The 25,621-nt window shown below is 36.1% G+C and overlaps 2 protein-coding genes across 7 annotated transcripts; one reads left to right on the forward strand and one right to left on the reverse strand.

Moving 5' to 3' along the window:
- On the reverse strand, nt 1-24,578 carry LOC108055100 (serine/threonine-protein kinase 32A). 6 transcript variants are annotated; one of them, XM_017138307.3, is made up of 9 exons: nt 24,478-24,575; nt 13,196-13,413; nt 10,796-10,851; nt 10,573-10,738; nt 7,094-7,164; nt 6,895-7,021; nt 1,935-2,060; nt 831-1,012; nt 5-770 (listed from the first exon to the last, which is right to left on the reverse strand). In XM_017138307.3, the coding sequence occupies exons 2-9, from the start codon at nt 13,248-13,250 to the stop codon at nt 213-215; spliced, it is 1,341 nt and encodes a 446-aa protein (XP_016993796.2). In that variant the 5' UTR covers nt 13,251-13,413; nt 24,478-24,575; the 3' UTR covers nt 5-212. The 6 variants fall into 6 exon arrangements, with proteins under 6 accessions (XP_016993862.2, XP_016993796.2, XP_016993839.2 ...); XM_017138350.3 differs by having other exon boundaries at nt 13,196-13,354; nt 24,478-24,520; XM_017138399.3 differs by lacking the exons at nt 13,196-13,413; nt 24,478-24,575 and adding an exon at nt 10,987-11,503 and having other exon boundaries at nt 51-770.
- On the forward strand, nt 20,460-21,795 carry LOC108055161 (ubiquilin-1). Its single transcript, XM_017138412.3, has one exon. The coding sequence runs from the start codon at nt 20,628-20,630 to the stop codon at nt 21,678-21,680; it is 1,053 nt and encodes a 350-aa protein (XP_016993901.1). The 5' UTR covers nt 20,460-20,627; the 3' UTR covers nt 21,681-21,795.
- Nucleotides 24,579-25,621: the final 1,043 nt, after the last annotated feature.

Genomic DNA, 25,621 nt, shown 5'->3' on the forward strand with positions numbered 1-25,621 from the left:
TACAAAGGAGCTTTAACCTATTTATTCAATTGAAATACGCTAAAAAATATATAAATGTTAAAATTTATTATATACATGTACAAAAAGTGAAATTCAGCGGATATCGGAAAATAGATTGTGGTTCTCTGAGGATGGATGGCTGTCAAGTCATCGCTGGGCAAGTGGGCCTGGAAAGTTGTGTACTTTGAAACCTGTTGCTTACCGACACTTTCTTAATTTTCTTTCGGTATTATTTTTGAAGTGCCAGCCGATTGCTTGAACTGTGGTGAAGGAGTCCGATCAATAAATTCAATGCTGTCAGTCTTTGACTGGGCGGCTGCGGATGGTGCGGCAGTGGCTTCGGCAGCGTGCACAATGGAAGCGGCGGGTTTCTCCTGGATAGGCGCCAAGCTATTTACAATGGAGTTAGCCATGGCTAATTCAAGTTCTCTCTGCCAATCGTTCTCCTTCTGTTCCATGGCCTTGCGCTTCAGCTCTTTGTAGCGGTTGTAAACGATGAACTCTTTGACCAGCGCGGTCTCGGGATCGCTGTCGCGTTGTGCCGACCGCTGTTTGGCCAGGCGCTTCTTCTTTTTATGTAAGGGTCGCGTCTCCACAATCATTTCCTCCAGCTCCAGGCATGGATCACAGTTAAGGTGGTCTTCAGGGGGCTTATAGATAGGCTTTATCTTCTTCTCGAGCACTTTCTGGAAGTCAATGTTACGTAGTAACGGGGTCTGATGCAGCTCCTGCTTTGTGCTGATCCTGGCACCAGGATAAGTGGAGAGTAACTGTAAAAATAAACATATGTGCATTAATTCGCAGTCTCAACTAAATATTGTGCAACCCACCTTCTGGAGCAGATCGACAAAGTTTCTGCTCCAATAGCGGGGGTAGTGCACGGGGGTGTTCAATATATTCTTTATCTCCTCCAAAGGTGTGTTCGAATGCACCACAAAGGGTCGAATATTGCCCCGCATCTCATAAGCCACTACGCCAAGCGACCACCAGTCCACAGAATAACTATAGCCGGCTAAAATTATAATAATTATACCCGTTAGTCGTAGAGTAATAGGGTATTATGTATTCGTGCAAAAGTTTGTCTGTCTGGATGAACGCCGCGATCTCTAGAACTACAAAAGCTAGAATGTTTGGATTAACCACACATATTCTTGGGTTTCCTACGCAACGGAAGTTTGTTTCAGCCGAACGCCATGCCCCCTCTAACGCCCACAATCGCCCACTAACGATTTTAAAATGTGTCTGGCGCCCACACCTTTAAAGATTTCTGTGAAGTATAAATGCAATTTCGTTGTGTATATTTATACCTATCGACAGATAGAAGACATTTTTAAAATCGGACCATGCATCAAAAAGTTATGCGCAATCAAAGAAATTGTATATATCCATCTCCCTCGCAACACCAACCCGACTATAGCGTTCTCTCTTGTTATACCCGTTACTAGTAGAGTAAAAGGGTATATTGTATTCGTGCAAAAGTATGTAACAGCTAGAAGGAAGCGTTTCCGACCCCATAAAGTATATATATTCTTGATCAGGGTCACTAGCCGAGTCGATATAGCCATGTCTATCTGTACGTCTGTCTGCCTGTCTGTCTGTCCGTATGAATGCTGAGATCTCGGAAACTACAAAAGCTAGAAAATTTTCCACACATAGCGCAAGTTTATTTTAGTCTGGCGCCCACATTTTTAAAGATTTCCGAGAAGTATAAATGCAATTTTGTTGTGTATATTTATACTTATCGAAATGTAGAAGACATTTTTCAAATCGGAACATTCATCAAAAAGTTATGCGCAATCAAAAAAATCTAAATATCCATCTATCTTGCACTCCCTTTAGCCGATCGACGGGTATTAGATATTCGGGACTATAGCGTTCTCTCTTGTTTTAAATAATGTCATGTAACCTGAACAAGGACTCTATTATCCACTTACCCACTTCGTCCAGAGCACACAGAAATACCTCAGGTGCCATATACGGTTTCGTCCCCGACATGCTGCAGGCCAAAGCATCCTTTTGCAACCTCGTTGCAATGTTGAAATCAGTCAAATGAGCATGTCCTGAAAGTAAAAAGTACTTTAGTATACATTTTTATACCCTTTACCGTCCGTCCGTATGAACGCTGAGATCTCGGAAACTATAAAAGCTAGAAAATTGGGATTAACCAAGTTTATTTCATCAGAGTGAGACGTCCTTATAAACGCCCACAATCGGCTTAAACGATTTAAAGTGTCTGGCACCCACATCTTTAAAGAATTTGAAAAATTATAATTGCGATATTGTTGTGTATCAAGAGGTAGAAAAAATTTTAAAATCATTTTTTAATTTCCCTTTAATAAAAAGTTATGAGCCAGTAATGAAATTCAAGCCGGTCAAACAATCGCTTTGCTGCATGCATATCGCACTTCTTTAGCTGAGTAACGGGTATCTGATAGTCGACGTACTCGACTATAGCATCAAACAGCTCGTCGTAAAAATTTTGGAGCTGAGCTACTCAAACCTGCAATTTGTATTCAGGGGGTATTATAATTTCAGTCAAAAGTTTGCAACGCAGTGAAGGAGACGTTTCCGACCCCATAAAGTGTGTATATTCTTGATCAGCATCACTACACTCAACAAAAAAAACAGCCCGAAATCGCCATTAAATCAAGAAATTCGCCATGAATTTCAGTCGATGGCGATTTACCGTATTTTTTAGAAAGAAATTTTCCAAAATAAAAAAAAAAAATCTGAAAAGCAGAAATACTTTTCTAAAATCAAGAAAAATTGCCATAAAATTGAGAAAATTTCCTAAAATCCAGAAAGTACTTTTCTTGAAAATAGAATTTTTTTCTTAAAATAAAAAGGACTTTTTTTATTTTCAGAAAATTTTCTTTATTTTAAAAAAATGTATACATATTTATTTTACTATTTTATTTCCTAAACAAGAAAGAGAAAAGAAAATAATAAAGATGAAAAGAAAATTATTAATAATTCCTAAACAAAAAGGGAAAACAAAACAAAAAAGATAAAAATAGGATAATAAATATTTCCTAAAGAAAAAAGAGAAAAGAAAACAAAAAAAGATAAAAATAACATTATAAATATTTTCTAAACAAAAAAGAGAAAAGAAAACAAAAAAGATAAAAAATTATTAATATTTATATTAAGTTGGTATTTAACATATTACCTATTATTAAAATTTACTTACTTACTGCCAAATTATCAACAATACCTGAAATTGAAATTATTCCTGCAATCGAAAATAAAAATTAATATTAGAGAAGGATGGTATTTGCGGCCTGCAATATTATTAATAGCCAAATCTATTAAAATAGTATGCCCTTTGCTTACCATAAATTTTCACACACTTACCAAATTTATATTTAAATTTATTTAAATTGCTTACCTATTAATTGCCTCTTAGAGGGATCGCACTTTAACTTTCTTAAATAGGCTCAACACAAACTTATTACTTTGAATACTCATCCAAAACTGAGCACAAGGGTTCAAAATGTAGCGCAACGCAAGCAACTCTCTCGCGAGAGACTGCATTTCCAAAACAACAACGCAATAAAAGTTACAGCTACGCACAAGAAAATTCTCGATCATACGCACAAACACACATAAACATATACATACATACGCCAAAAACTGTCGTCGCAACGCGCCGCCGACTAACCCCCTGTCTTCTTCTTTTTCGTTTCGAAGAAAGAATGAGAAGCATAAAAGAAATACAAAAAGTTTTTCTTAAATCTATGGTGATTTTCTAATTCTACTTTTCTGTTTTCAAGAAAAAAAATTTTTTTTTAAATCAGAAAAATTCTTAAAATTTAGAAAAATTTACCGTATTTTTTATGGCGACTTTCTAGATTCTAGGAAGGGCTGAAGTACATTTTTTCTTAATTTAATGGCGAAATCGCCATTAATTTAAGAAAACTTTTGGAGAGCAAACTAGGAAAAAACACCATTGATTTAGAAAAAAAATAATTTTTCTAAATTTTAGAAAGCTTTTTCATATAATTCTGTTTTTATGGTCTTCTTTCCTAGATTCAAGAAAACAATTTCTACAATTCAGAAAATTTTCTAAAATTAAGAAAAAATTTCATTTTATGGCGATTTTCTAAAATTTAGGAAAAAAAATTTTTTGAGTGTAGACGAGTCGATCAAGTGTAAGATTTTGCCAATCTAGGGGGAAAAGTTGAACTATTTTTGAAGTCGATGAGCTTTAAGCACCACTTTAAGAAATGTTCAACTATTATACAAACAGGCTCAAAACAAAACAAAATTTTTTTTTTGGAAGATAACGGTTTTTAAAGTTGGACTTTAGTAATGCATACAAGTTTGCACTGGGAAGCGAGCAACAGTTGACAAAGTTTAGTCTTATCAATTGCATCGCGTGATTAGTGGGAGCAGCCAAAAGTTATTTTTCCCAGAAACTTTGGACAATTTTTAATCCACTTTCAAACAACAAAAACATTTTATTGGTCCAAAAATTTTTTTTTCTTTTTTTGAAAAAAGTAAGTGTATTTTTTAATGTTTCTGTTTTTTGGTGGAAAAAACTTATAGTATTCTGTCGTATTCTATCCAACCATAATTCGCAGGCGTTGATTCTGATTCAGAATTTAAAAAAAATTTAGCCCATGTTTTGCCCACAGACTATCTATTTAGAAATAAGTGAAATAAGCCATGCTGCATTTTTCAAAGTTTGGCTCTAGTCCAGCACGCAGTGATGGTGTTTGGCTATGACATTGATCACTCCAAATTATAACTACACATGAGTAAACTGTCTTTTGAGTTTCAAAACAGATTTGAGAAATCTAGGAGAGATAAAGCCAGGTATCTTGCTCATAATGCAAGTTGCCTTCATGTCATATTGAATGGCGAGGACTATCGCATTGATGTCATTGTCTCCACCTCAAGTACAAGAGGGACGGCACAAAAAGCTTTTTCTGAGTGCTGTCCGAAAACACATAAAAGGAAAAGCCAAGAATTGTTGTCAACGATAGATGAGGATCAATTGCTATCAGCCGCAGAACTGGCTTTGCGGGCGGAAGGAAAACGGGATTCAGCTAAATTAATTAATGAATTATCAAATGCTCCCGCGTGCACGGGGACTACAATTAAGAAAGCTTAATAATTTTCTAATGGCCCTTTAAAACGCCTTAAATCAGATCACTAACCCTTATGTTAGACAGGAAAAAATTGTCCAAAATTGTATTCATGTTATAATCTCGTACACACAAATACTGATCTCATGCACAGGTTACTAATATCATTCGAACCATTTATAGCAAGTTTGCGAGCACCACCAAAATCTAGACATTAATTTTTCATTTATTTTTCGATCGTTCCTATGGCAGCTTTATGATATAGTCGTCTGATTTTGATCAAATTAAAATTGAAATTCGGAAATATTTAAAAAGAGTCATATCCTAGAGTAGAAGAGAATACAATAAAAACCAAAGAAGCTAGAATTTATTTCCTATTACTTTTCCATTAATTTTCCGATCGTTCCTATGGCAAATTCAGAAATATTTAAGAAATAACATCCCCAAGAGTAGAAGGTAATATTTCAAAAAACACCGAAGCTAGAGTTTTTTAACCTTTTTTTTCGATCCTTCCTATGGGAGCTATAAGATATAGTTTTCAGATCCGGTCGGTTCCGACTTATATACTACCTGCAATAGAAAGAAGACTTTTGGGTAAGTTTCAAGCCGATTGCTTCAAAACTGAGAGACTAGTTTGCGTAGAAACGGACGGACAGGCGGACAGACGGACACGGCTAGATCGACTCGTCTAGTGATGCTGATCAAGAATATATATACTTTATGGGGTCGGAAACGTCTCCTTCAGTGCGTTGTAAACTTCTGACTGAAATCATAATACCCTCTGCAAGTGTATAAAAATGCATATCAAATGAATTGGATGTTGGATTGTAATGATCGATAAGCTTGTTTTTTTGTCGAAGTACCTTCTACCAGTAGAAGTTATAAAAATAATTTCGGTTTTTAGGCGTATATTTTTAACGAAGCCATTTATGCCACTATTTTGGCATTTTTCTAACTTTTTCAACTTTGACGAAGTGTAGCTTCTAAACTAATGAGTGGAACTCAATGCCGCGTATAAGAAAGTTAGAGGGCATTCTATTACCTTTAAAATGTGTCTTTTATGGTTGAATTCGGTTTAACACAACTCAAGTTAGAAATTAAAAAATGCCAAAAACGTTTTTTACACTTAAAAAATAATTATCTCCAAAAAAAAATTTGGAAAATCTTAAAAAAAAAACCATTTTGGCAGGCTTTTTGTTCTAGGCGCCCCACAGTGAGTCCCTGTTAAAGTCTCTGATAGCTATTTATAGCTGATTTCCCGCTAAGCTAGCGAGTTTTTCCAAAAGTGGTAGAACAAAAGTTTTTTATATCAATGTGATGAACGTCATATCAAATTTTCATGTTTTGGACAAACGGACAAACAGAATTAAATTTTCATTTTGGGCAGACGTCGAAAATCTTAATTTGGCTATAACTTTTGAACGGAGTCGGAATATATTATATGACCCCTCATTCGACGGGTATTTTCAATAGGAACACAACTAACACATTGCGAGGGGGCATTTATCCCCACCGGCCCCAACAGCTCCAAATTTCGAAATTTTCACTTTTTCACTTTCACCGCTCTCTCTCCCAAGCCAATTGATTTTCTTAAAGTCTTGGCATACGATCGGACTATCACAGCAGATTTTCAATTTTGCGGCTATATAATAGTAGTCGCCTTCGCACACTCTCCTGGTGCGCTTCGTCACTACATGGACTGCCGTCCATAGTGATATAATTTTGCGAGTGTGTATTTCAGATGTATATTATCCAACTCGTCAGTGAAATGTAACACTAATATTTGGGCATTCTAAGTACTTACCGGCATCGTCCAGAAGAATATTGTCGGGCTTTATGTCCCTGTGAACCACTCGGTGCGATTGCAAGTACTCCAATGCACTGCCAAGCTCGCACACTAATAAGGCCACACTCTGCTCCGAGAACTCCACCTAAAGGAAATTGGGAAAACACAACAGTAGTACAACAGTAAAAGGAGGTGTACAGGTACGAACAAAACTTACGCGGTTTTGTAAATGATATCTCAAGTCGCCACCCGTCAACAAGTCGCAAACCATAAATAAGTCCTCCTCATCTATGAAAGGCAAGAGAAAAAAGTATACATACACACAAAAAAATTTGCTTGGTAAAATTGACCAACAAAGATAGTTACGTAACTTTTAAAATAGTTACGTGTATTTTGTTTTTGCTTTGGGTTTGTGTCTTTGCTAATTGTGTGTATTTTGTTGTTGTGAAATGACTATTTACTTAGTAGAATTGACAATTTTGCTGGTTGGGGCCTGTTTGACAATTATTACAGTTGATTTTACCAAGTTTTTTTTTTTGTGTGTATGAGTGCTCTGTGGCCCAGCCCCAAAATTAGTGTTCAGAGTTATTTGCAGCAACATCATCAGCCAGCTAGGAAAAAGCGAGTGACATAGTGAATGAAAAGTGCCAGGAGCCGCTAAGCTGGCAAGGCACCGGTAGAGGTAAGATAACCATCCTATTTTTATATGCATTTTCTGTTCCATACACACAAAAAAATTTGCTTGGTAAAATTGACCAACAAAGATAGTTACGTAACTATTAAAATAGTTACGTGTATTTTGTTTTTGCTTTGGGTTTGTGTCTTTGCTAATTGTGTGTATTTTGTTGTTGTGAAATGACAATTTACTTAGTAGAATTGACAATTTTGCTGGTTGGGGCCTGTTTGACAATTATTACAGTTGATTTAACCAAGTTTTTTCTTTGTGTGTAGATACGTCAAAATTTGTATGACTAAGATTTTTGAATTTTAAGAAAAAAAACAAAAAATGGGCACAGTTTTCGCTTTTTTTAAATTCTAAAAGGTTGGCAATGGTAGTCAAATGAAAGTCAAACGAACTACAAAAAAAATTTTTTTAAAAGCAATATAAAATAATTCATGTCAATCGAATAATCCATCGTTGTTTTATTGCAACTTAAAATTCTATAACTGTAAAAAAACACCCGTTAGAAAAAATAAAAATTCAATTGTTTTTTATTACCTTAATTGGTAGAATAACTCTTTAAAAATGTGTCATGAAAGTTTCACGAAGAAATTTGACATATTTTTGAACTTATACCAGGATTACGGCACCCACCTTCCTTGTACAGTAGGGTTATTTCATTACTTTAAATGCCTTTTTCTCGAAACCACGTTTTCCTCAGCTGCGGATCGTGTATCTCAAAAAGTAATGCCTCGATCATCATGCTGCTTTTACAGAAATGTTTGTAATGAAATTGCCCACTGTCTGAACCTACTTAATGTAGAATTTTGTACGTTTAGGTATATTTTGTTAGCCAAAAACAACAAAAAAATTATAAAAAAATGATTTTTGACTTTGAAAGAGTGCCACAGCCATAGTTTTTAAGATATTCTATGTAAGTTAGGTTCAGACAGTTTCTACATTATTTTTTAACAAAATAAAATTGTTTAATAAAAATCGGATCTACACAGCGACCTGTGGACCATCCGCAGCTGGCCTACTTTTTATACCCGTACCATGTCCGTCTGTCAGTCTGTCCGTCTGTCTGTCTGTCTGTCTGTCTGTTTGTCTGTCAGTATGAACGCTGAGATCTCGGAAACTATAAAAGCTAGAAGATTGACATTTTGCATGCAGATTCTAGGAGTTCCTACGCAGCGCAAGTTTGTTTCAAAAGGGTGCCACGCCCCCTCTAACGCCCACAATCGCTTAAATACGATTCTAAAAATGTCAATATTTTGGAAAAGTAAAAATGCAGTTTTATTGTTTTTATGAATACCTATCGAAATGTAGAAGAAATTTTTTAAATCGGACCATTCGTTCAAAAGTTACGGTTGATCAAAGTTTTTATCTCCATCTCCTTCGCACTCCCTTTAGCTGAGTAACGGTATCTGATATTCGGGGCACCCGACTATAGCGTTCTCTCTTGTTTTTAATATAGCCTGACGAAAAAATTCCCACGGACGCCATTTTAAAAGATAAAAATTGTTTAAAATTATATAAGAACAATGTAATCAACATGCCAAGTTACGAAATCCCAGCACAATTCCTTATTGGTTAAAAGAAATCACAAAAACTTGAAAAAATTACAGTTCTATATGTATCTCCCCTTTTAATTTAAACGATTTTTGCTCACAATATGGCATTTTTGACAAAAAAGTGGCACCCTTTCCTTATTGTATAACTTCGGAATTGCTATGATTTTTATACCCTTGCAGAGGGTATTATAATTTCAGTCAGATGTTTGCAACGCAGTGAAGGAGACGTTTCCGACCACATAAAGTATATATATTCTTGATCAGCACCAATAGCCGAGTCTATCTAGCCATGTCCGTCTGTCTGTCCGTCTGTCTGTCCGTCTAACTGTCTGTCCGTCTGTCCAGCACCAATAGCCGAGTCTATCTAGCCATGTCCGTCTGTCCGTCTGTCTGTCTGTCCGTCTGTTCGTCTGTCCGTCTGTCCGTCTGTCTGTCTGTCTGTCTGTCCGTCTGTCCGTTTCTTTGCGAACTAGTCTCTCAGTTTTAAAGCTATCGCGATGAAACTTTCCCGAAAGTCTTCTTTCTATTGCAGGTAGTACATATGTCGGAGCGAGCCGGATCGGACCACTATATCTTAAGGCTCCCATAGGAATATTCAATTAAATATGGGAAAATTCATTGTAACTTTGTATCTGAATCTGGAATCCCTGGAACTGCACCGAGTGAGCATTAAACTATAGGTATTTACTTTATCTGCAAGGGTATATAAGCTTCGGCTGGCCGAAGGTAGCTTCCTTTCTTGTTTTTTTTAAATTCTGCATATGCCTGGGGTCACTATAGACGCCAGCAGACAGGATCGTATTCACTTTTTCATCATAGATGATGAACACAAACGGATGGTCGCAAATGAACTTGGTGGGATCGGGTTGCCTAGCCGATCGGCTGGCTATGAGGATGGTGGCCGCCGCAGCGGTGCTTCCCATCTCGTTTTTTACTAATCCATCGGGAACAGAATTTTTTTCCGATAAAAAGATAAATTTAAAATAAACCAATTCATTTTTTATGAGTATTTTTCAGAGTTCTTCGTTAATTACAGTGTTAAAAAACATTAAAAAAAAATGAAGGTTTATTCATGACGAACCTCATGGTGGCGTTACCTACTGAAATTTACCAATCTTTACCAATTTACCAATCTTGAGGTTGACTTCACAGTTTTGGCAAGTGTGTTGAAATACTAAAATCGTTGTGTTACACAAATGTAACCAACCAACCCCTCGAGTTTACAGTGTAAGCTTTACACAAATGTCTAACCGGTCACCAAAATACAATTCAAAACTGTTTATTTCATTTATTTATATGAAAACTACATTTTTTAAAATTATTTATTATATGTTATTCCCACTTGTTCTAATGATTTCTGATTTCCTCATATTTATTTTAAATATAAATGTGTTTGATTTTACGTTGCAAATTTTTTTCTGGGTGTACTTTTGCAGGAGAATTGTGTTTGTGGACACTTACCCTGAAACGAGAACCATAAATTGACAAGAAACGGATGCTCCAGTGACGATAGTAGTTCCACCTCCTTAATGACACCGCCAAGAGCTCCACGCAACTCGCAGGCTGAGCGACTAACATATTTCATGGCGTATAGGATACCGCTATCCCGCTTTTGAACAATGCAGACCTGCAAAAATATCTCGTGAATTCAAAATATTTCCCTTTGAATATATGCTGCTCCTACCTTTCCGAAACTTCCTTTTCCTATGGCGCGAAGTATTTGGAAGTGGTCAAAATTGACTGTTAAGTGAAGAAAAACGACCAAAAACGACCACATAAATTAGTGGCAATAAAAGTTGGTAATTCGGCTCCAGATCATGAAATCTGTTGCGTTTTTATAAATAATCGTATATGTTTATTCGCTTGCCCACACACCCGACAATTTTAGGTATTGGCAGTGAAGCATGGGGCTCTTTGTAGGCCATTGGTCAAAGTAAGAGGATTTTGGGAAAATTTCCCTTAACTGATTTCTTCGGCTGGAGCTCAGAAAAAACGGTGGTAGGACGTCCACTTGCAGCAGACACATTTTGGGAAAGTTGTGCCCGACAAGAACCTCAAAATGAGATCTGGGCATATAGCTAATCCTCAGCTCCTGCAGTCGTTGACACGTGCTCGCCAAGAGAAGTTCGAAATCATCTCCGTGAAGGGGAACCTCAAGAAGGTTTATCGAGAGTCTGGTCAGCCGGTGACGCCATAGGCCACCGAGAAGAAAACGACAGCGTTCGTAGCTCTCCAGCATAGCAATCTGGTCGGGTAGATCTAGGAATCCCAATATTCTCGACAGGCACAGGTCGTCTACTAACTCCATGACCCCTCAGCTTGCCTCGGGTGTGTGTGCTATACAAAATTCGACCGGTAGATGTCTTGCTCCCTGGCTACTGCTACTGCGTTTCAATCAAACAAAAACATCTCCTAACGAGGTAAAAAACTAGTGACGATCGCCCTTTCAACATACAAAAGTTCTGATATCATAGTTTCTGACGAAAATTTATTTTACTATTATGTTAATAAAATTTCTAAATTTAGGGTTAGGAATTTTCTAAAAGTGGTGGATCAAATGTTTTTTATTTTAAGTTGCTGAATACGAAAGTAATAATGCCAGGATTCCAAAACACAAAAGTGATCGGGTGCCCGACTATCCCTTCTCAGCTGAAGGGAACTTTGATCGTGCACAACTTTTTAAAGAATTGTCCGATTTAAAAAATTCGTGGGCGTTAGAGGGGGCGTGGTGCTCGGCTGAAACAAACTTGCGCTGCGTAGGAAGAATATGTGTGGGTAATCCCAACTTTCTAGCTTTTGTAGTTTCCGAGATCTCAGCGTTGATCAAGAATATATATACTTTAAAAGATCGGAAACGCTTCATTCTAGCTGTTACAAACTTTTGCACGAATACAATATAGTCTTTTACTCTACAAGTAACGGGTATAAAGATTTAAATTTAAATATACTTCTTTAGAATTGCGTTCGAATCCATTGGCCCTCCTTACGCAAATTTTTCAAATTTTAATTTTTTCACTTTCACTAGAAGTTATTCAACTAAGTTATCGTTTCGTTCAGACTGTCGTAGCCGGTTTTCAATTCTGCGGCTAAGCTCCACGTGGACTACCGTCCACAGTCATGAATTTTATTCAAATATAAAATTTCTAAATTCCTGATTTCAAGTAGTCAATTTTTCTGGAAATAAAAAAAAGATTTTCTTGTTTTAGGAAAACAATTTCTAAGTTAAGCTTTCTAGATTTATGGGAAATTTACGAAATTTGTACAAAATTTTCTTGATTCTAGAAATATATTTCCCCTTTTCAGAAATGTTTTTTATAGGGAAAGGTCTGTAAGTTAAAACATACGGCTTTCTCAAAAATTTTCCACCAAAAAAAAGTTTTTATACCCGTTACTCGTAGAGTAAAAGGATATATTGTATTCGTGCAAAAGTATGTAACAGGGAGAAGGAAGCGTTTCCGACCCTATAAATTAAAAAAAAAAAAACAGGTGATAGTCAAGACAAACTCTACAAAGTATCCTTGAGTATACTCAAGTTTGAAGAAAATCTTTTTTGGCATATGCGCAGTTGAGAAGTTCTTATCCAGTACATTTGGTACTTAACTTACACTTACAGATCTGTTTTTCAAAATGTCGTTTTTGGCACTTTTCAATATAAACAACTTTTAATTTTTCCTAAAAAAAGTTTTGTTTTTGTTACTTTTAAGCTAAAACACTATATATCGGTACCTAAAATGTAAAGTTTCATAAGCTTATACCCAAATGGCAGATCAAAAACAACATACAGACCTCTCCCCAATCAAGAAAATTTCTTTCTGAGAGTTATGGTCAACAGCTATCGACTCAAATCATGGAGAACTTAAAAAATTAATGCCGATTTTGAGGTGTTTTTTTTTGTTGGTAGGTATGTCTCAACACTGTGCTTATTAGATTTCCTAGATCGCACTCCCTTTAGCTGAGTGATAGTCGGGACAGAGATAGTCTAGTTTCGATCATAATGTTTTTATTTGTTTGCGTTTCCCCGTCAACATGATTTGGGCACCCAAATCAGCTTACTCTAATTCATGTATCATAATTTAGTACTTACCATCATCATCGGCGAGCAGACTCGCGTCGGATCTGCTCGATGTGTTGGCACCCATGGTGCTACATTAATGGGTTGAACTGAAGCACCGACCTCCGTGTTATTTTCCTTGTCCAAACAAGCCTTGGGTCTGCTTTTGATATTTGCTCGTTGTTGTCACACCTATGTATAAATATACATATGAACTTCCTGGTGTCTTGTGTTGAATTTTTGCTAATTGACTAGAATGAGAAAATGTGCTTTCTTGTGTTATAACACAAAAAAATTTGCTTGGTAAAATTTACCAACAAAGATAGTTACGTAACTATTAAAATAGTTACGTGTATTTTGTTTTTGCTTTGGGTTTGTGTCTTTGCTAATTGTGTGTATTTTGTTGTTGTGAAATGACAATTTACTTAGTAGAATTGACAGTTTTGCTGGTTAAGGCCTGTTTGACAATTATTACAGTTGATTTTACCAAGTTTTTTTTTTGTGTGTATGTTTGGGAAAGAAAGAAAAATACACTTACTAACGAAGCACACCGGGGGAATGTGCAAGGAAGATTTATATTCTTGTTGTATGTTTTAAAAAATATACACAGAACAAAAAATTTGATATGAAATAGAAAAACATTTCTTATCAATAAAAAGCAAATCGCTGTGGAGGCAGTCCACCTAATGACAATGCGCAGAAGAGTGTGCGATGGCGAGTTCTATTATATAGCCGCAGAATTGAAAATCTGTTGTGATGGTCCGATCATAACAAGTGATACACCAATCAAAAGGTATCGCAAAGTCTTAAAGAAATGCATACCAAGACATTAAGAAAAATAATTGGTTCGGGAGAGCGAGCGGTGAAAGCGTGAAAATTTAGAAATTTGGAGCTGTCGGGGGCCGGTGTGTATAAATGCCCTCTCGTATTATTTTACTTGTGATCCTATTAAAAATACCCGTCGAATGAGGGCCTCCCAAAATAACGTTTGTTCTTATTGTGAGAACAAAATTTAAGAACCAAAATTTTTTAGATCAAGAACTTTGTTCTTAAATTTAGACTGGGTTTTTCCTCTCAGTGTTGAGTTAATTTCTGTAATATATACTAACATTTAAATATTTAAAGATAAGTTTGCGATCAATGGATAATGGAGAAAAAGCTAGTAAGTAATATTTAATAATTGATATAATATTTAATAATTGATCTATAAACAGATTTTGGCCGATTCAAAACAAAATAAGTAGTTCTTATTTTAAGTCTGCTTTTATATCTTTTATTAATTTCGATATTTACATAGATACACAAGCTGACGGAGCCAAGTATCTTAAATGCACTATAGATGATTCTAGAACACTTTTTAATTTAAAAACCGGCAATTGGAGAATGTAATTATACCCGTTACTCGTATAGTAAAAGGGTATAAAAAAAGTTAAATTATCTCCAACATCTCTCTTCAACTCTTCGTCAAGCTAGATGCTAGATCAAAATTAGTTGTCAACCCAACTTTGTTAGATTTTAAGTAGTACTTTTAAATTAAATTATTTCTATTTCTGTTACTCAATCCCATGTGACTAGCGCAATAAATATAAGTTTTTAATTGTAGCGTTAGGATATAAACAAATAAATATTAAAAAAAAAAGAAAAAGCCATTCCGGGTCTTTGCATCATTCCTGTGATTAAACCACTAAACATTCTCTTTTTAGCCGCCCAGCTACTACAAAATATTTTTTCTCTGCTTTCCTATCCAAGTTTGTAGATATAATTAAAGAAAAAAAAGTTATTAAATAAATTCTTTAAATAAAAAAATACATATAAAAATGATTACGTAATCATTGTTCAAGAACCACCCCCCTCCCCATGTAATCAAACGTAATCATTAGACATCGGATTATATGTTTTTCTGCATTTATGTTCCAAATACCGCCAAATTTTGTATTAAATTTGTATTCGAATGGAAACGACGTATCGAAAATATGCATTTTTTTATGCAAAGAAATATGCAAGATATGTCGATAATATGCAAAATATGTCGACAATATGCAAAATATATCGTAAATGTTTTTATGCCTTATAGACACTAAGATTTCGAGCTTTGTGGTTAAAATACGGTAAGTGTCTTTCTGTAGATCTCAGGGAACTACTATACATACAAATAGCTTCATTTGGGCCACTATATCTTAAAGAAATGGGTCCCGAAAACAATAAGTTCAATTTTCACTGAACTGCTTGATATTCTATGTCTTAATGAGTAGGACCAACAAATATATTTTTTGCATTACCGCCACACCATAAGTGAATTCACAGGAGCGGATCTCCTCCTGTGGATTTTCTTATGGTGTAGTTTTAAAAATAATTTAAAAGATTTTACTCATTTTAAATATGTTGGATAAACTTCCTTTTAGCTCCTACCCCCAATTTTTTTTCCAACTTTCCATATTGACGTGTTTTTGGGTCCTGATTACGGGAAAAATAGCCAAAGTTGGCGCACATAACGGGATCTTGAAAAATAACGGTAAAAATCGTGAAATTTTCGGGTTTTTTCAGTTTTTTCGGAAAATATAAGGAAAATGAAAAATGTTTTAGACAAAAACAGAAGATATTTATAAAACGGATCTTTTGTGTATTAATCATTTTCTTCGTAAACATAATAGTTTTCGAGGAAAAACTAAAAGAAGTATTTTAAATTGGGTGTGAACATTTTAAAATACTGCAATATCCCGCCATAAAAATGGCGACAGATAGTTTTCGATTAGTCGATAACAGCATTTTAAATTTCGCCACGATTTTTTTTTTTTTAAATTTTTGCCTGCGACTTTATAAATAATTTATATGTATTTTTGGTAATAGTCTAGAAGAGCGGCCTGAGCACCAAAAACCGCGAAAAAATTGCCCTCGATGGACCGCGATTTCTTAGGAATTTACGTGCAGAAGATTATTTGCGGAAATGCATTGTTCTCTTGTAATTGCATTTCAAAGTTGCGTGTTTTGCTATAAAAACAAAGTAGGATTTTCTAGGATTTTGAGGTGTTTTGTGTCATTTTGCTATAAAAAACATATGGGCTTTCCGTTTGTTGTCAAAATAATAAGCGTTCGAAAAAATTCGACAAAAATGTGAAATTGTTTTTATAGCAGGCCAGACCCCACAACCGCGAATTAATATCCTCGATGGACCGTGATTCCTAAGAGCTTGTGCGACCATGGATGACCAACATATACATTTTTAAGATGAATCTTAAGAAATCGCAATTCGAGGAGGATCAACCTTTTAAATACTAACAATTAACTATCTTAAATTTCAGGAAACCACCGATACGGACAATGAAAAGGAATAGGCTTAATCTGTACCACTAACCAGCATTTTTTATAAATAAATATTTACTGTCCAATCATTAACCATAGTTTAATATAGCATTTTATTTACTATTACAAATGAGTTACAAGTATAAGGAGGTACTGAACTAAAAACTCTCGTAATTGGCTTTGATAACATATACATTTTTAAGATGAATCTTAAGAAATCGCAATCCGAGGAGGATCAACCTTTAAAAAGAGATGGGAAATGCTAAAAAAGCGCCGGAGGCAAAAAAATTAAAAAAAAAAATCGCGCGATTTTTTGTTTTTAATTTTTTTGCCTTCGGCGCTTTTTTAGCATTTCCCATCTCTTTTTAAATACTAACAATTAACTATCTTAAATTTCAGGAAACCACCGATACGGACAATGAAAAGGAATAGGCTTAATCTGTACCACTAACCAGCATTTTTTATAAATAAATATTTACTGTCCAATCATTAACCATAGTTTAATATAGCATTTTATTTACTATTACAAATGAGTTACAAGTATAAGGAGGTACTGAACTAAAAACTCTCGTAATTGGCTTTGATAAAGACTACGGTTGATCCTCCTCGGATTGCGATTTCTTAAGATTCATCTTAAAAATGTATATGTTGGTCATCCATGGTCGCACAAGCTCTTAGGAATCACGGTCCATCGAGGATATTAATTCGCGGTTGTGGGGTCTGGCCTGCTATAAAAACAATTTCACATTTTTGTCGAATTTTTTCGAACGCTTATTATTTTGACAACAAACGGAAAGCCCATATGTTTTTTATAGCAAAATGACACAAAACACCTCAAAATCCTAGAAAATCCTACTTTGTTTTTATAGCAAAACACGCAACTTTGAAATGCAATTACAAGAGAACAATGCATTTCCGCAAATAATCTTCTGCACGTAAATTCCTAAGAAATCGCGGTCCATCGAGGGTAATTTTTTCGCGGTTTTTGGTGCTCAGGCCGCTCTTCTAGACTATTACCGTATTTTTTTTTAATACATTTTATTTCCGTTGTAAAATTTGTATTTTATTTTGTTTTCTAAATTTTATATTTAACTACGAGAACAGAAATGCTCTTCCTAAAAAATGTAATGCCATTCTCGTGCTTAGGTAGTATCATCGCTAATACATCGAGAGACATCGATATAAATTTTGACACACCGATATAACAAGGGGATTCCCTAAACTGTTGAATTGCTGAATTGTTGAATTTTGGTCAGCTGTTAATCAGCTGTTCCATACAAAGCCAACTTTCAGAAATTTCAGCAATTCATCAGCCTCGGGGCTGTTGAAAATTTTGTTGAATTGCTGAAAAGCCAGAGTTGTCACCTTTTTTTAAAAGTCGTGGCAACTCTGTAACATTTTAGTATCACCAGTACGCATTATTTATTTTAATAAAATAAACTTTGAAAGCATATTTGTGGTTCTTTTTACCTTGGTAACACTTTTAGACAGTAACTAGCAATAATAAATCAAATTTTACATGCTTTAAGTTCCGTGAAATTTTTCAACAAATAACAGCTGTTTGAAAATTCAACAGGAACCATTTTGGGTCGTTCCCTTAATTGCTGAAATTTTTTGTTGAATTTTCAACAATTCAGCAATTCAACAGTTTAGGGAATCCCCCTAACATGAAGCTTTCGTGCGATATATCGGGCAAAACGACGCAAGTGTGCTCCAACGGTTTTTTATTTTCAAACATTGTGAAAAAATATTCTTAATTAGCGTTTTTAACGAAAACTATTAGTTTTACAAAAAAATGTATAAAACATAAAATACTCATTTATTTAATAGCTTTCATTTCTCGTAGCTAGCTTTTTGATTAAGTTATTATATTCGAAGATATTTAAGAAAAACAGTTTTTACAGTTATTTTCCATGATCCCGTTAGTTGCGCCAACTTTGACTATTTTTCCAATAATCAGGACCACAAATAACGTGGATTTTGAAAGTTTGGACGAAATCGGGGGTAGGAGCTAAACGGAAGTTCACCCGAATTGAGATTCGATCAAATTCAAATTCAAGATATACTAATATCCCTTTGCTAAAAGAATATTTCATTTACATTTCCACAACATACTCACATAAGACATTTTGTAACCGATTTTTGTGAACTAAAATTCAAATCACATTGATAATATTAAAATAACATTAAATATTCAAACCAATTGATTCTCTTGCTCTTTATAACACGTGCCTCATATTGTTTAAACAAATTCAAATGTTTAAACAATTTGATTCACGGCCCACCTGCCTTCCTTATTATTAATATAATTCTAATCAAGGTGAAAAATTAATGTGAAAACAAAAATACTGAAACAAACTATCAATGGTAAAATGCAGTAATATGGAATTGCCTTTCTTGATGTCTTTTCCTAAATTAGTCGAATATATAAAGCAAAACATTGCTTCGCATATATATTGGTTTCCCTTATAAGAGTTGTCTACAGTGGATGTCTTCTAGAAACCCCCATATTAGCTAAATCGCAAAGTGTATTTGGTTTTTATTTACCTTTTCGTTACCTAAACAAAAATATTTCCTCTACACACAAAAAAAAAACTTAGTAAAATCAACTGTAATAATTGTCAAACAGGCCCCAACCAGCAAAATTGTCAATTCTACTAAATAAATAGTCATTTCACAACAACAAAATACAAAATACATTAGCAAGACACAAACCCAAAGCAAAAACAAAATACACGTAACTATTTTAATAGTTACGTAACTACCTTTGTTGGTCAATTTTACCAAGCAAATTCTTTTGTGTGTAACTTCATAAATCTTAACCAAAATAATCATATTGGTTTTTGGAGAGTATCTTTTAGAGAAAGAGGTATGTTTAAGCAATGTTTTCGTGCATTTTTTTAAGAAAACAAGCTTATTTTCTAGACGTACACGCTTATCGATGTGAAATTTAATTACATGCTCAATCCAGTATGACATTCTATATTTAAACAATATGTTTTGGACAAAGTACTAATGTTGTGAAGAAAATTAGTGTAAGGATTTGTGTCGAAAAATTAATTTGTTTCTGTTCTGTGCAGCTGATAACTTACGCAAGCAATAAGAATTTTAGGATTTTTTTATGCAAGTTTTTATATATTTCTTAAGTAGTTTGCTTAGGACAATATACAGTTGTTTTTACGGAAATTAAGGAAAAAAGTTATGATAAAATCTTTTCTCGGCCTATAGGCTACACAAATGAATTTTATATATGTAAAATAAAAACCAAATATAATGGTATGCTTAGTTTTCAATTTTAGTTTCCGCAGGCGAAGCTGCGGGCTACCGACCCTGCTAGTTGTACAATGTACAATGTACAATGTACATATATATATGTATATATATATATGTATATATACATATATGATTTTTATAGCAAACGTTTGAAAAGCATACTTGTTTTTTATAGCAAACCCGGGAACTTTGAAATTCAATTACAAGAGAACCATGGCCGACCGCCAAGTTCTTTTTGCACGTAAATTCTTAAGAAATCGCGGTCCATCGAGGATAATTTTTTCGCGAATTTTGGGGGTGAGTCCGCTAATGTATAGTATTACCCAAAAACCTGTTTCTGAACGTGACGCAGATTTAGTGTTTTGAGGTTTTTACAATAGGGAATGGGGAAACTATACATAATTGTAGAATTGATTACATTATGCTCTTTCGTATTTTCTTAGCATTTGTATTCAAAACAAACTCTCTTGTCAAATACTTTATATATTTAAGCGTTCTGACAAAAGCCTGCTGTGATAATATGTCGTAAAATATGTTGGATATGTTCTTGACATGCAAGATATGTCGAATATGCAAAAACAACATGGGCCTAATCTTATTATTTTAACGTAAAATGAATTTCAGTCCAATCGAAATTTGATTTCGACAAGCCGTTAAAAATATGATTTGGCATATAATCCGATGTCTAGTAATCATTTCAAAGCCCCTAAGAGAATTTTGCCTCTCGGAAATTCGTGTGTCAACTGAAATGTATAAAGTCCTGACTTCCTGACGACATATACAATGTATATTATACATACATAGATCTCGTTGATCATTTATATTTCATTCGCTCGGTATCAAAGAAAACACTCCTGGTTCTGACCTTTTCTTGATTTCACGACACTGAAGCATGAGCAGCGAAGAGTCCATAGACATACGCGCAAAGGGCTGCGATCGCGAGGCCACTGTCTCGCTGCGCCAAAACGAACTGATCCGGAATCTTCGCGCCCTGGTGGCCGTACGTTTCGAACAGGCTATTTCTCGGATAATCCTGGTTTTTGCAGGCCAGGTGCTAGGAGATGAAGGAACAATAGACAGTAAGGGCATCGTCTCCGGGGTCACGGTGCACGTGGTTTGTCGTGCGGAAGTGCTTGGCAGGGCATTACCAACGTCGAGCCCAGTCACTAAGTCTCCGAAGTCGGGCGAACGCCTTATGAGGTCCTGGAAATCTGCCAACATTGCCTACCTTCACGATGAGCCCGATGTGCTACGAAGCCTGTTGCAGTCTGATCCGCGGATCCGGAGTCTTCTCGATGAGAACGCGGCAATGCGTCACTATCTGAACAGCGACCAGAACCTTCGCGAGATGCTCTCTCTGGCTTTCAGTCCAGCCAAGCAGGAGTTGGGACGGCGCCGCGACCTCCACATATCGCGCATGGAGTTTGTTCCCGGCGGATACAAAGTGCTGAGCCGTTTGAACTATTGCATGCTTCAAGCCTACGAGGACAATGTAGCCATGTCCTTTCAGCAAGCTTCACAGTGCGATGAAGAGTGCACAAACCCCCAGCGAGGTCTCGAAGTCAAGGACCCCCTCCCCAACCCCTGGCGTCGCTCGGCCAGCACTTCCGACCTTAGACGAATGCGCGTACTGGCCAGACGTATCCTCGCAGGACGGGACTCCCTGACTCAGAGTGGCAATAATACTGTTAGCATTAAGGAAAACCCCCCGAAGCACGACATCACCTGCGGTCAAGTAGAGGCTGCACCACAGATCAAGCGCGGTGATCTTCGTTCGCGCAAACAGGGTCGCCGGCAGCACTGCTACCAGGCCCAGTTGGATCAGTTGGTTCAGATGGGCTATAGGAATCGCAATCAAAACAAGCGCGCCTTGCTGATCTCTCTGGGCAACGTCGACAGCGCTGTTAGACTACTGGATCATTGGGACCGGTCTATGGAGGAATGAGGTCCGTTTGTACCACTTTTGTTATGTTTCGTTGTTGGCCAAAAGTCTATGACCTTGCATCCCGATCAAATCTGCATAATAAATAACTTAAATCCTTAGAATTATACACAAAGAATTTCAAAAATGCAAAACAGAAAATCATTCATTTTTACATAATAAAAGGGAACACTTAAAAAAAATGATTTATCTAAATTCTGGGTTTGCCCTATTATTTAGGTGGAATTTTTATGAGCCGTCTCTGATAGTATTTTTTTCTTTTAAATAATACCAAGAATATTCTGAATGTTCAAGAAAAATTGCCCTAAAAGAAAACCAAGATTCAAGCGAAATTTTAAGACGCAAATACTGGCTGTCATCAACAGTCCTTTTTGTTTACATGTCGCTGCCTGCGATAAAACTGAAAAATGATTTTTCAACGGATTTTTTTTTCGAGTTTATACGATTTATACTGCTCTTATACTTTATACGAACTGCCCTAAATTTTTCCCTAAAATTTTTCTAAATACAAGGGCGATTTGCCTTAAAAATCACTCCAAAAGCGTTAAATTCGGTAGCCCAGAGGGGTAATCACTTGCGCTTTCAACTTTGCTATATGAGGACTAAGGTCGTGGGTTGTGGGTTCGACCCCTATATGATTCAACTTGATGTTTATGTTTTTTTTTTTAAAGGTATATAATACTACACTCAGAAAACAAATCGCCCTGAATTTTAGAAAATCGCCTTGAAATTCAGAAAAAATTCTATTTTTCAGAAATATTTTTCTAAAAAATAAGAAAAATTTACCCTGATTAGATCTCTTGCTATCCACTTTTAGAAAAATTTTCTGTTTTTCAGAAATTTTGCTTTGAAACTCTGAAAAAATCGCCTTACATCTTAGAAAATCGCCCCAATCGGTAGCCTAGGGGTCTAATGCGAGCGGAATTTTTATTTTGTGTGCTTATATTCGGAAGTGTGTGTTCAATCCCACGTCAAGGCGAAAATTTTAGCTTTTTTTTTTTTTTATTTGTAACTCAATAATACGTATATTTTAATGCAAACTCAGATTTACGTAATATAACACAACAAGAGTATAAACCTTGAACCCAACAAAACAAAATGTGAATGTACTTTGTACAGCGCCTCACGTGATGCTTCCCTGGTGCAGCTAGTAACGTGTTTGACTGCAAACTGTGAGGTAAGGGGTTCGATTCCCACGAGCGACCAAAATGTTTTTCTCAAGATGGTAAGTTATTTGATTTTTATATTCATCATTTGTTAGTAATATAATAATTTCAGTTATTATTTCAGCTATAATATGAAACCAAAGGTGTATTTAGGTACGTACATCGTGACGTCATCCGTTTGTTTAGAAACATAAGTTGCGAAAAGGGAACCAAAAACAAACACCGTCAGAGGGAAATAACCGGCATCCACAGATTTTTATTTTCTTCTTATTCAACTTTGAAAATACTTTCCCAGAATTTAAAAAATTTCTTTTCTGGTTTTTAGAAAATTTTTTTTCTAAATATCAAGGCTAGCTGCCTTTGGTTTAAAAAGTATGGTTTTTTTCTAAAATTCAGGGCGATTTTTTTTCTGAGTGTAGGGACATTTTTTCGTCCGAATTTTAAAATATAGTAGTCTTCAAACCTTAAAAACTTTAAAAAAATAGAAAATTCGCCCTTACTTTTAGAAAAATGCACCTTATATTTAGGCAAATCACCCTAAAAACAGGAAAATATTTCTCAATTCACGAAAAATCAACCTAAATTAAACCAAATTTTCATGGGAATTAAAAAAAAAAAAATTTTCTAAATGCACGACCGAATCGCCCGCGGATAAGATTTATGGGCGATTTTTTTAATCCACGGGCGAAAAGTCCGTTTTTAGGGCGATTTAGGGTAAAAATTTTTATGAGTGTATAAAAGTAGTCGCCTTCGCAACTCTCCTGGTGCGCTTCGTCACTACGTGGACTGCCGTCTACAGTGATTTTTGTGGGCTTTCAACCCATTGCTTATATTTTGCATTGTTGACATCGATAAATGGAATGGAACAAAACAAAAAGTCAACCCTCTAGGCCTGATTTCAAATTGAATTAATTGTATGAGTGTTCTTTATTGACAGTCAGGGTGTGAAGAGTCCTGTTTCCCCTCCCAGCCAGTTTCAGAAAGGACAGATGACATCATATTATTCTCTGGCGCAGAAGAAAAATCTATATTCTGAAGCGACTCGATGGAGCCGTGATTCTTATTTATGCCAGCACAGTTGAGTTGGTTTGAGGCCTGTTTTACTTATGTATACGAGAGCTGGTAAGGAAGCCGGCTAATTTGCATAGTCCAAACAAAATGTGAGTTCGTTTCATATTAACATAGATAAGTCAATGTTGAAATATCGTGGAACTGCTGCGACGACGGGTCGAGAAAATGGACCAACATAAGTCGGTGACTGCGAAGGGCCCCAAAACACTTGGGCATTAATACGACCAAAAGAAAATAAAGTTCATTGACATCCTCTGTCCATTTCCCTTTGTCCGTTTGCTCGATGGGGCGGCAAAAATAGAAACACACCCCATGACTGGCCCGCCTTCAAATACCTGCTGCGCTGCTACGGGACGTTCTGAAGGACCTAAGAGTTTACCACTTCGTTTCCATTGAATTTATCGATTGGCATAGCTCACAGCCAGCTCCCTGGCTTATTTAAATTTGACTCGCATTTAGTGGTCCAAAGTGCTGGCTCATAACATGCCAAGACATTTCCTCCACAACTTCCACATACACATGCATACACATGCACATACAGGTGTACGTTAAGGTTTTTGTACCTGTGTTGGCGGAGGCCCCGCAAATTGTTGCTAATGCTCCTTTGATCCCTGGATGGATGTATACATGTATGTATATGTAAACGTGTAGATGGGGATGGGGAAAAGTCACGCGATGGTCTCCAACTCACACACACAGAAATGCAATGGCCACTGTTACCGTTAGCTGTGCCGTTACCATTGCCGATGGTAATTATTTACGTTTTCGGGATAGCGCGTCCGTTATCCTTGATTGGAAGTAGGCACCACGCTCTGCCATCGCAAGACAGGTACTAAAACTGTTTTGTTTACAGATTTGCACTCTGCGCTGTCGTTCTGCAAACGGCTCTCGCTCGAGACTCGGCGCAGGCGCGAGACCTGCGGAGTAGCGCAGGAAAAAACCAAATCGGTGCCGAGCCTTATGAATGAACGCTAATTAGCCAAGTTGTCTAGTTCCACTCTATTGGTAAGGCCCAATTTACATAGCCTACGTTTCAGAGCGCCCAGGAGGCGCATCAACTTGAGCGTAAATTGATGGCGCCCATATTGCGCCAGGTACCGGATCCATCAATCTTTCTGATGGATGAGCCTACATCCGGTTAAAGATAGTCGTTAGACTTCGTTAAAGCTTTTAAGTTTGTGCCATTTGTTTTAAAGTTTGGGGTGAGGTATCACAGGCAACGGATTCATGGTTTGGTTTGATGTTAAAGTTTTTTAAAAAATACACTCTTTATCTTTAAAACCCCATACTTAGAATAATGGTAGGATTTTTTAAGGGAGAAACAAATTCCAGAAAACATAGTCATAAAACATAAAAGTATACAGCTGCGATCAAAATAGTAGAAGTGTTGCCGCCCTGTGTTTTTAAAAGTTTGTTGCTGTAACTTTTCTTATACAATTAGTCTAATAGTACATGTGTTTAAAAACTTGTCTGAATTTTCATTTAGCCTGCTTTTGCTTCTGCAGCTGCTTCTGAAAAAGTCGGCAGTCGCAGTCGCAGTCGAAGCAAAAGCAAAATACGAGAGCTGCAGACTTTCGAAGCAATATGGTTCTTCTTCTTCAAAGCAGCAGCAAGGAAACATTTTAGGTAGTCGTCGTGTACACCGAGAAAAAAAACCGTTCTCAACGTTCTTGATTTCAGTATTTCCATGCTCAAAAGTGAGCCAGG

This window comes from Drosophila takahashii, chromosome 3R (assembly GCF_030179915.1).
Source record: "Drosophila takahashii strain IR98-3 E-12201 chromosome 3R, DtakHiC1v2, whole genome shotgun sequence".
Classification (NCBI taxonomy): domain Eukaryota; kingdom Metazoa; phylum Arthropoda; class Insecta; order Diptera; family Drosophilidae; genus Drosophila; species Drosophila takahashii.